The sequence below is a fragment of the Pholis gunnellus genome (assembly GCF_910591455.1).
Source record: "Pholis gunnellus genome assembly, chromosome: 1".
Lineage (NCBI taxonomy): Eukaryota > Metazoa > Chordata > Actinopteri > Perciformes > Pholidae > Pholis > Pholis gunnellus.
The window spans coordinates 618,986-631,006 of NC_136528.1; the positions used below are offsets into that span (position 1 = coordinate 618,986).

A 12,021-nucleotide genomic window follows, 5' to 3' on the forward strand; every position below is an offset into this window, starting at 1 on the left:
GTCATTTATATTTTGTTGAACATTCTCAGTTTGATATTTTGTGACATAAAGTCAAAATTCCTATATATTGCCAACGGTATATTAAGTGAATGAATGTCTTCATAAATCCTGGTTACCGGATGTAGCATGGGAGGATCTTTGCCCCATGCTACTCTTGTAGAATAGACCTGCAGATCCGGATATCTTCAGTCCATGAGCAGACATACTATAGCAACTACACTAGCTTAGCATAAATACTGGAGGCAGGGGGAAACAGTTCGCCTTGCTCAAAGGTCAAAGTATACCTATCAACACATCTAAAGCTCATTAACTAACTTCCGTATGTTTCTTGATAATTAATTAGTCTTTCAAGAATTACTGACACAAAATACATAAACAAATATGACACCCTCTGTAGGTTAATAGTGCTGTGTTGTGTTCCACTTAAAATGTCTTTCGAAACTTAAAAATTGTGGAACCACAAAAGCCTGGCTTTAATCTGTGACAATGAAATGGTTTGAATTCCGTCTACAAGAAAGAAGTCAGTTGGTTGACTTTCAACATGTTCTGTCCAGCCTCTTGCTCTCTCATGATGTACCACAGGGAGGAATACTTGGACCTTTACTATTCCACATAGAAATGAATAACCTTCCAACAAATCTGACCAAGTGCATCATCCACCTGTATGCAGATGATACAGTTCTTTACAACTCAGAAAAAAACTAAAGGGGGTTATGGAAAGCTCAAAGTGCTTTAGATATAATGTATTTGTATTCTTTTGTGTGTAACATATGTTTTGTGGTATGCAGCAATGACTCGTTTCTGTTTGTAACATGAAGGTTTTACATTTCATTGTTTTTTGTTGGACGGATTGTAAAGAACTCCGAAGCAGATCTGGGATTATATTTACATGTGGTATTATTTTATGTCTTGTAATTTAACATTGACTACGGTGTGGCCCAAGGCAGGACCTCTGGACCTTTTGCTGTTCTCAATCTACATCCTGCTACTTCTGATTACCAGAGACCAGATGACCCAAATGCTCCTTTCAAATAAACCGACTCTACATCAACGAGTGGATGAGCAAGAACTTCCTCAAAGCTCAATGAAGATGACACTGAGATCCTCTTAGTTGGCCCAAAAGATAAGAGGAATCCTGATTTTGCTAAACTGGGACATCTGGCCTCGCAGACACAACCGCAAAGAAAAGTGTCATTTTAGATTATGACCTCATTTAAAGCTCATTTCAAGTCATTGACCAAAACTGCCTTTTATCATGAGTGCAGAGGTGAGACCTCCACTGAGGCAGCAGGATGGAGGAGAGCTTGTTCATGTTTTTCTTTCTACTCCTCTTGACTACTTTAACGCTCTTCATATCGGCCTACCAAGAGCAGCCATTGCAGCATTACATTCAAAATGCTGCTGTCTGGGTTTTAACAAAAACTGTAATGAGGAATCATATAACTCAAGGTTTTAAGGCTCTTAATGGCCCCGCCCCCTTTCATATCACAGACCTCCTGTTGTTTTATGCTCCTCCACAAACCCTTGGATCCTCCTCAGCTGCTCATTGAACTGTTCCTCAAGTCACCACAAAACCCTTTGAAGCATGCTACTGTTAGCCTCTACGCAGTGGACAGTTTTAAACGACAACTCACATTCTATCTTTCTCTTATTTCTAGATAATCATAACACTCATTTGCTTCCTTCCTTATTATGTGTTTTTTTTCAACGTTTTTTTCCTGCGGATTTGTAAAGCACTTTGTGCTGCATGAAAAGTGTTACATAAACAGACTTAATTCATTCTTTCAGTTCTGACCCAGAGTCACGCAACATTGAAATAATTAGTTATGTCATTGATTAGTTGATTGAAAACTGATAATGAACTGACTTTCTCTGTGTTGTATCAGAGTAAACTGAATCTCTTCGTGTTTTGGACTGTTGGACATTTGAAGACATCATCTTGGACTCTACAGGAGCTGAGACAGAAGTGTTTCAATATGTTATGAAACAGAATAATCAATTAGCTGACACAATACGAAACAGATTCATTAATAGTGAAAATAGTCCTTGGTAGGAGCCTTTCTTTGGAAACCTTTTTGATCTCTACTAGAATAAAAATAAAATCCTATGAGTTTCAATTAAATTAAATTAAATTAACTTTATTTTGTATAGCCCAAAATCACAAATTTGAGTGAGGCGAGAAAGCACAAAGACTCCAGAGAAGAAGCAAAGTTAGTAATGAGCATTAATGGTATCGGTAATATAATTAATAATGTTAGTAATAAAAATGGTAGTAGCAGTAGGTGTCAGCAGGGCCAGGGCAAGAGGCAGGACCAGGGTCCAGATATAACCAGGATCCATGGAACCCTGCCAGGTGAGAAAGCACAAAGACTCCGGAGAAGAAGCAAAGTTAGTAATGAGCATTAATGAGACATGAATTCATCCAGAAGGAGAGAGAGAAGAGGAGAGAAGAGCTCACTGTATCCTAGGAAGTCCTCCAGCAGTCTAGGCCTATAGCAGCTTATCTAGGGGCTGGTCCAAGGCAAACCTGAGCCAGCCCTAACTATAAACCTGAGCCAGTCCTAACTATAAACCTGAGCCAGCCCTAACTATAAACCTGAGCCAGCCCTAACTATAAACCTGAGCCAGCCCTAACTATAAACCTGAACCAGCCCTAACTATAAACCTGAGCCAGCCCTAACTATAAACCTGAGCCAGCCCTAACTATAAACCTGAGCCAGCCCTAACTATAAACCTGAACCAGCCCTAACTATAAACCTGAGCCAGCCCTAACTATAAACCTGATCCAGCCCTAACTATAAACCTGATCCAGCCCTAACTATAAACCTGAACCAGCCCTAACTATAAACCTGAGCCAGCCCTAACTATAAACCTGAGCCAGCCCTAACTATAAACCTGAGCCAGTCCTAACTATAAACCTGAACCAGCCCTAACTATAAACCTGATCCAGCCCTAACTATAAACCTGAGCCAGGCCTAACTATAAACCTGAGCCAGGCCTAACTATAAACCTGAACCAGGCCTAACTATAAACCTGAGCCAGGCCTAACTGTAAACCTGAGCCAGGCCTAACTATAAACCTGAACCAGGCCTAACTATAAACCTGATCCAGCCCTAACTATAAACCTGAGCCAGGCCTAACTATAAACCTGAGCCAGGCCTAACTATAAACCTGAACCAGGCCTAACTATAAACCTGATCCAGCCCTAACTATAAACCTGAGCCAGGCCTAACTATAAACCTGAGCCAGGCCTAACTGTAAACCTGAGCCAGGCCTAACTATAAACCTGAGCCAGTCCTAACTATAAACCTGAACCAGCCCTAACTATAAGCCTGAGCCAGCCCTAACTATAAGCACTATCAAAGAGGAGAGTCTTAAGCCTACTCTTACTTGTGGTGAGTGTCTCTGACCCCCGGACTGAAACTGGAAGCTGATTCCACAGAAGAGGAGCTTGATAACTGAGGACTCTGGCTCCCATCCTACTTTTTAAGACTCTAGGAACCACAAGTAACCCTGAATTTAGGGAACGTAGCTCTCTAGTAGGATAATATTGTACAATAAGCTCTTTAAGATATGATGGTTTCTGACCTTAGGGCTTTGTAGGTGAGGAGAAGGATTTTAAATGATATTCTAGATGTTACAGAGAGCCAGTGCAGAGAAGCTAATTCAGGAGTGATATGATCTCTTTTCTTAGTTTTTTGTCAGTACACGAGCTGCAGCATTCTGAATCAGCTGGAGAGATTGAAGAGACCTCATTTGAACAGAGCTTTCTGGACTCTGATAATCTAACATGTTAAACTAACATGTTAGAGTCATTCACATGTCTCTAACCTTCATGTTCCAGCCTCATCTGGTGGAAAACTCTCTGTCAGCTCCACCTGTTCTGACTCCCACGTCTCTGATAAGATGTCCCGTCCTGTCCTGTCCTGTCCCGTCCTGTCCCGTCCAATCACATCGCCTCCTGCTTGTATAAAAGCTCCTCGCTCACGCAGTCTCAACACGATCTAGTCATGGCCTTCTTGTGGATCCTCTCCTGTCTCGCCTTCGCCGGCGCCGCCTACGGTGAGACTAAATCTTTGACATCAAAGTAACAGTTGAGGGGAGTGAAGCATTCTGGGTAAAGTAGAGAGGCTGAAGTCTGAACAGAGCTGTAGCTGCAGATTGTTTCAATCAACAGTAAACTAAGACGTATTGATTCATTGGTTTCATTAACAACCAGCAAAGGGCGCTGTGGCTGCAGTCAGATCAGCTCATTTCAAATGATTTTTTTCATGTATTTTATGCAAACATTTTTGAACACCTCCTAGAGGATTGATTGGATTGGTTACAAATGTTGTTCATACAATCCTCTAACTAATCTGACACTTAATTGAGAAGGAATAGTCGATTACTCCAACAATGATGTCATAGGTCTTGTGACAAACATTTTGGTCCTTAACAGGAATGGATCTTTTCAAAACTCCTCTTAGAGGAATCAACAGATCCATCTCAAGTTTGGTTGCAATAATCTCAAGACCTTCAAAATGCCAAATTGAGAAGCTTTTGGGTTTTTGTACAATGGAGTGGCCGTAGCGTCTTGAACTTGGCTTTGCATCATCCAATGCACTCTCCATCACTGCTCCACACGATGACGCTGCTGCCGCTCATTGAGGCCCTCGGGATGGATGGTATCTCATTTTGGTATCCAAAGTCAGATCTTTGCCTTTCAGACATGTTTTGGTCTGTATTACTGTGGCTTCAACAAAGTTCCATCCATGTTGAGGAAAGTGTTGTACTAATGGAGTATATGTATATTTCTCTTTTCATAATATTTATATTTAACCCATTTTAGAGTGAATCTAACGAGGATATGTGTTGCTGGTTTCACCCACATATTGTAAACCACATTGTTTAAATGTGATGAGATGGACACAGTTTTTTTTATTTGGGGCTCCGATGGGATTGTGTCATATTTTATTTTTATATTGATTTTCACCAGTTTTGGTGCTGAAAAAATTCCCCACGACGTTTGGCTTTCAGGTTAGTTCAAGTTTTTCTCAGCTTTAACCAGGTGGTCTTGTAGTTTTTACAGGCCCGTCATAGCCCCGCCCACTTACCACAGGAAGTCAGCCTTATGTGATAATGTTTATTATATAATGTGGTCTACACACGGCACACAACCATGTGACATATAATTAGTGTGTGTTCTCTAGCACCAGCTAGTGGACACGGGACGTTGTAGAAAAGTTAATAAAAAGGTAATTCCCAAATGTCAGGATCGAACTTTCACCTTGATGTTGTTGTTGTAAATGATGTCATGATGATGTCACCAGGTTGCGGCTCTCCCGCCATCGCTCCCGTCATCACCGGTTACTCTCGTATCGTGAACGGTGTGGAGGCGGTGCCTCACTCCTGGCCCTGGCAGGTGTCCCTGCAGGTAAACACACACATACACACACACACACACACACACACACACACACACACACACACACACACACACACACACACAGGTTGTGGTAATAAACACGTGATCTCACTCTTGTTGTTCTTGTTGTTTCAGGATTACACCGGCTTCCATTTCTGCGGCGGCTCTCTCGTCAATGAGAACTGGGTGGTGACAGCCGCTCATTGCAATGTCAAGTAAGTGCGTCTGTCAGGGAATTATTCAGCAATATTTATAGATTTCTTTTAACAAAATGGCCGCCTCATGTATCCGTCCTTTTCCCCTGCAGGACGTCCCACCGTGTGATCCTCGGAGAACACGACCGCTCCTCCAACGCTGAGGACACCCAGGTCATGAAGATCGGCAAGGTGGGTGACAAACAAACGTCTGCATCTGGTCTCACCACAGCAACGTCTACCTGTGTGTGTTCGTTGGTCGTAACGATGTCATTTCCTGTCAGGTGTTCAAGCACCCCCGCTACAACGGCTACACCATCAACAACGACATCCTGCTCATCAAGCTGGCCAGACCCGCCCAGATGAACATGCGTACTTCCCCCGTGTGTGTCGCCGAGACCGCGGACAACTTCTCCGGAGGCATGAAGTGCGTGACCAGCGGCTGGGGCCTGACTCGCTACAACGGTGAGACCACCTGACCAATCAGTGGAGAGTAAGGGGCGGGGCCCTTTAACCACTAGGGGGCAGCATGCAGCATGTCGACCTCCAGCTCAGACTGTGTCAGTATGAATGTCTGTTGATGTTTGAAGTGTTTGTGCGTTGCAGCTCCTGACACCCCCGCCCTGCTGCAGCAGGCCGCCCTCCCCCTGCTGACCAACGACGAGTGCCGTCGTTTCTGGGGCAACAAGATCACCAACCTGATGATCTGCGCCGGAGCCTCCGGAGCCTCCTCCTGCATGGTGGGTGGTGCATACGTAAAAACAGATGTAACAGGGTTTGATCCTGATGTTTGTGATGTTTATTTGTTTGTTGTTGTTTTTCAGGGCGACTCTGGCGGTCCTCTGGTCTGTCAGAAGGCCGGATCCTGGACTCTGGTCGGTATCGTGTCCTGGGGCAGTGGAACCTGCACTACCACAAGGCCCGGCGTGTACGCCCGCGTCACTGAGCTCCGCGCCTGGATGGATCAGACCATCGCTGCCAACTGAGCACCTCAGACAGTTTAAACCTGATCATCAATAAAACACAGAAACTCTGAACCGGATCTGTTGTTGTCATTTGTAATGTAAAGAAAGACGTTGACGTCTTGTGAAATCTCTTCTTTCTCTCAGCTAGCATTTCTCAAAGTTCATCTAAAGTTTATTAATCAATTAATATGTATTTCTTAATTAATTAATAACCATGTTGACATGTTGTCTTTTCAGGATTACTGACACAAAACACGTTAAATTGACTTGACAACTATATTTATTTTCCTCAGCAGTCGTTTATTACACACAAAACACATTTTATCCAACGAGTAACAGAAGGAACATCAACATGTTTCCTGTCAGCAGCATCTCAGCCTCAGGTGCGTCGTCAGGTGGGTGGGCAGGCGAGGCCGACCCGGCGGCAGTAGCAGTTGGCGTTGAAGAAGCGGCAGTAGCAGGTGTCACAGGAGTCGCAGCAGGGCAGCTGGGAACCCAGACACGACTGCTGGTTAGGGATGCAGCGACGCGGCGAACGCATGGCCCGACCCTGCAGCTGCAAGGCTGCTGACGAGTCCTAAAACAGAGAGATGCAGATGTACTGAAACAGGAAACTGATGAATTCACTGCTTCAGGTTTTTGTGCTCTTGAAACAAAATCATTAGAGCGTACTGTGTCTTTTGAAAGAATCCACACCCACCTCGTCGTAAGACACTGCGTCCATCAGGAAGTGATCTTCCATTGAGTCGACAGGTAAGAGGGCGGGGTCATGCGGGGAGTCGGGGGAGTGGCTTCTCTCTGCAGGACAGAGAAAACACACCTGCATGGGTTACCGTCCACCTTCATAACTGCATCTGCTGTTTGTATTCCTAAAGAAATGGCAGCTGCACCAGATCACAGATGATTTGACTCACAATAAGACTTAACATGATATCATACAAAGTACACACAGTATCCAGTCGTATATATATATATATATATATATATATATATATATATATATATATATATAAAAACACAGTATACAATCGCTATAACACAGTGCATCGATGAATAACCTTTCAACAAAGCTGACAAAATACATAATCCGCCTGTATACAGATGATACAGTTATATATTATTTATATATTCAGAGAGAGTGACTAACGGATGATGTGGAAAGACTTAATAAAATATCCCCAAAAACTGAATCCAAGCATTTTTCTAAAAAAAAAAAATGTGTTGGTGATGGGGTTAACATATCTACAACCAGGTCTTCTTATTTTGGTGGGACTCTGTGGAAGCTGCATGAGACCGAGGTCTTCATGAACTCGTCTGGTTTGTGGCCAATAAGCAGAACAAAGGCATCTTTAAAGATGAAAGTCTTCATCACTATGTACAACGCTCTCCTCCTTAAGGCCTTTACCACTTTAATATATTTTTTGTTTCTGTCATAAGTAGTTTCACGCAGAACACGAATATTAAGTGATGAAGAGTGGCGTTATTATTTCGGTTGATTTTTCTGAGGCTTTCGCATCGCTTTGTTTGTTTGGAACGGACGTATTCAATATGTAAACTATAGTGTAGAACAACATCAGAGCGCCATAATCCAAACCAAGACAGCAAACTTTTTTTCTCCTTTCAACCTTGACAAAGACAGCGCTGACCAGAACTCCTTTCTTTCGTACCTTTCCCAATAAAAGCACTAGACATATACAGTGCATAGCTGTTCATCAGAGAGAACTCAAATTCCATAATTTCACTTAAAGGAAACTCAATACAATTTATTTTTCGTGCTTTTTCCTGCTAAAGTGCAGCAACACGTGTAAATTTCCGCTTGTTACATGAAAACAGTCTTTACAAAATAAACTTCTGTCTTCACAGGAAACAACTTAGGTTTAGACGACTAAGCAACTTAGTTAGGTTGAGACAACAAAACTACTTAGTTAGGTTTAGACACAACACTACTTAGTTAGGTTTAGACAACAACACTACTTAGTTAGGTTTAGACAACAACACTACTTAGTTAGGTTTAGACACAACACTACTTAGTTAGGTTTAGACAACAAAACTACTTAGTTAGGTTTAGACACAACACTATTTAGTTAGGTTTAGACAACAACACTACTTAGTTAGGTACTTAGTTAGGTTTAGACACAACACTACTTAGTTAGGTTTAGACAACAACACTACTTAGTTAGGTTTAGACAACAACACTACTTAGTTAGGTTTAGACAACAAAACTACTTAGTTAGGTTTAGACAACAACACTACTTAGTTAGGTTTAGACAACAAAACTACTTAGTTAGGTTTAGACAACAACACTACTTAGTTAGGTTTAGACAACAAAACTACTTAGTTAGGTTTAGAAACAAAACTACTTAGTTAGGTTTAGACAACAACACTACTTAGTTCGGTTTAGACACAAAACTACTTAGTTAGGTTTAGACACAAAACTACTTAGTTAGGTTTAGACAATAACACTACTTAGTTAGGTTTAGAAACAAAACTACTTAGTTAGGTTTAGACAACAACACTACTTAGTTAGGTTTAGACAACAAAACTACTTAGTTAGGTTTAGACAACAACACTACTTAGTTAGGTTTAGAAACAAAACTACTTAGTTAGGTTTAGACAACAACACTACTTAGTTAGGTTTAGACACAAAACTACTTAGTTAGGTTTAGACACAAAACTACTTAGTTAGGTTTAGACACAAAACTACTTAGTTAGGTTTAGACAATAACACTACTTAGTTAGGTTTAAACAACAAAACATCTTAGTTAGGGTCGTATCTTTAGTACTTCATCTTACTCAAAGCTTCATTCTATACAAAATTGAATAAAGTTCAGTTCTGATATTATTTCTGTTTGTGTTGAAATAACCCCCCCACAGTAACGTTTGTGTCACTGAATAGTGGCTCATTCTTTCAGCCTTGCTGTGGCGTGTCAGGTGACAGGCGAGCTCTCTGATTGGTCGGGTGTTTACTGACCGATGTCAGACAGGTAGGAGGTGTCGCCGCGGCGGCCGTCGTCCAGCTGGATGTTTCCATGAACCAGAGAAGAAGAGAGACGCAGCAGACTGAAGGACCAACAGCAGAGCAGCACAGAGCCCAACATCCTGCTGTCACAGAGAAGAAGAAGAAGAAGAAATCGTCTACAACACAACTCCCACAATCCTCAGCTTCTCCTCCAAGGGCCTGTGAAAGAAGGAAACCGGATTAGTGCTCAGTTTAGTTATTAATTATAAGAGTTCAGTGTCTGAAGTGATCTCACAGATTCATTTTTTGAATATGATTTTTTTTCATTAATATATATTAATTCATATTCACATACATTTCTGAAATATTCAGGTTATAAAAAGTTGAATTATATACACATAATCGTGTTTCGTACTGTCTAACTTAATTTAATTTATAGTATTGTCTGTTAGTATAGTAATGACCTGATCACACACACAAATATATATGTAATATATATATAATATCTCAAATCAGAAAAAGAACAGTGAAATTAAATTAAATATAATATTAATATGTACTTACAGTATACGTATATAAATATATACTATATATGGTTAATTTTGTATCATTATTTTGTTGTATTTATCGTGTGCTTTTAAAATTATTTTGATGTCAGAACGACAACACAATGTTTTGTTGTAAATATAACGATAATAAACGTTGAATGACATCATATCAAATTATAATAAATCATATTTGTATTATAACATTTTATATAAGTTTCTTTAAATGAAGTCAAAGTCCATGAAGTTGTAGTAGAGAGAGTGAGACAGAGGAGCAGAGGTGACTTACCTGTAGCTGTGACTCTTCGCTGTCTGTCTTTCGAGGGGACGACGGGTGATTTAAAGGAGGGAGGAGGTCACATGACCAGCTGAGGGGGAGGAGGGATGACATCATCTAATTATAATTATGTCATTGTTCTTATTTATCTTTATTTATATGGCCACAGAAACAGATCAATTAGACTCATATAAACATGGGAGTGAATTTATTCTTGATAATTTTTTATTTGATATGTTTATTTAAACTCCTGGTTTTTAGTTTATTATGTACTTAATATTTCCACCTTTGTTTTTATTTCATCCTGTGAAATTGTTGTAACAAACTGAGACCTGGACTCAGGCTCCGTGTGCTCCGGTTCAAAACATCTGGCTTTGGTAGACCGGGGTCAACAGCCAAGACCATGTGGTCCCTTCAGACTGACCCCCCATTAGTGGAGACCCAGTCCCAGGTGAGCTCCCTGTCCAGGACGAGCTCCAACAGAGGGATCCATTAGGGTTCTGCAGTCACTTCTGAACCCCCACCTGGCGCTCATGGTTCCCCCAGGAGACCCCACCAGGACCCAACCCTCCACCTGAAGGAGGGTTCTGTTGGTTTTTATTAGAGAAGAGAGGACAGGAAATTAGATGAGACAAAGGATAGGAGGTCAGCAGATCAACCCAGAGACCACATGATACCTCCAGAGGCCACCAGAGACCTCCAGAGACCACTTTAGACATCCAGAAACCTCCAGAGACCACTTTAGACATCCAGAAACCCACAGAGACCTCCAGAGACCACCAGAGACCTCCAAAGACCACCGGAGACCACCTGAGTCCACCGGAGACCACCAGAGACCACCTGAGTCCACCGGAGACCACCTGAGTCCATGTAAAGTGTATAAAACTGATTTCTGAAGTGATTGAAGTTAAACATTTCTTAATTTGGCCCAATAACTCAAATCAGGAAACATGATATAAACTACAAAAGTGAACAACAACAGATCTCTCCTGGATTCCTGTTTTGGTTCCTGTGGAGCTCACTAATGATGCTCTCCGTGTGTTTGATTGGAGAACATTAGATGTTTCCTCCATCAACATCAATCAGCTGCTTCTTTTCGCCGATTCCATGAACTGTGACACGCTGACGACATCATCGCTGCACTCAGCACCAATCACCAGCTGACCGCTGATTACGCTCCATCAGCGGGAAATGTTTTTTTAATAAAACATGTTTGTCCCGATCGACAACAACGACTCTGTGTTACCGTGGAAACAGTGTCGGGTTTAACAGGTTGCATCTGTAGAGCGGAGGTCAGTGTCACATCGTGTGTTTGTTCTTAATACGATGCTCAGAACTGAAGCTCTTATTGTGAAAGGCCTCGAACCAGGACCTTAGCTGGAGCCTAGAACCAACAAGAGAAGACAGTTAAACCTCAGTTAACCGGTCTGTGTCAGGTTTAATTAAACGTCTGTGTCAGGTTTAATTAAACGTCTGTGTCAGGTTTAATTAAACGTCTGTGTCAGGTCTGTGTCAGGTTTAATTAAACGTCTGTGTCAGGTTTAATTAAACGTCTGTGTCAGGTTTAATTAAACGTCTGTGTCAGGTCTGTGTCAGGTTTAATTAAACGTCTGTGTCAGGTTTAATTAAACGTCTGTGTCAGGTTTAATTAACCCTCCTGTTATGTTGCGGGTC

General features: G+C 41.6%; 2 protein-coding genes across 2 annotated transcripts; one reads left to right on the forward strand and one right to left on the reverse strand.

Annotated features, from left to right (window-relative positions):
• Positions 1–4,010: 4,010 nt before the first annotated feature.
• Positions 4,011–6,638, forward strand: LOC306694110 (chymotrypsin A-like; the record flags this gene model as incomplete). The annotated part of the gene is made up of 7 exons (XM_079156826.1): positions 4,011–4,062; positions 5,313–5,416; positions 5,543–5,622; positions 5,715–5,793; positions 5,886–6,066; positions 6,208–6,341; positions 6,426–6,638. 7 exons carry the CDS (start codon positions 4,011–4,013, stop codon positions 6,585–6,587), a joined length of 792 nt encoding a protein of 263 aa, XP_079012952.1. The 3' UTR covers positions 6,588–6,638.
• Positions 6,639–6,954: 316 nt separating this feature from the next.
• agrp (agouti related neuropeptide) lies at positions 6,955–10,375 on the reverse strand. The gene is made up of 4 exons (XM_079186481.1): positions 10,360–10,375; positions 9,538–9,744; positions 7,267–7,364; positions 6,955–7,143 (listed from the first exon to the last, which is right to left on the reverse strand). The coding sequence occupies exons 2-4, from the start codon at positions 9,662–9,664 to the stop codon at positions 6,958–6,960; spliced, it is 411 nt and encodes a 136-aa protein (XP_079042607.1). The 5' UTR covers positions 9,665–9,744; positions 10,360–10,375; the 3' UTR covers positions 6,955–6,957.
• Between the last annotated feature and the right edge of the window lie 1,646 nt (positions 10,376–12,021).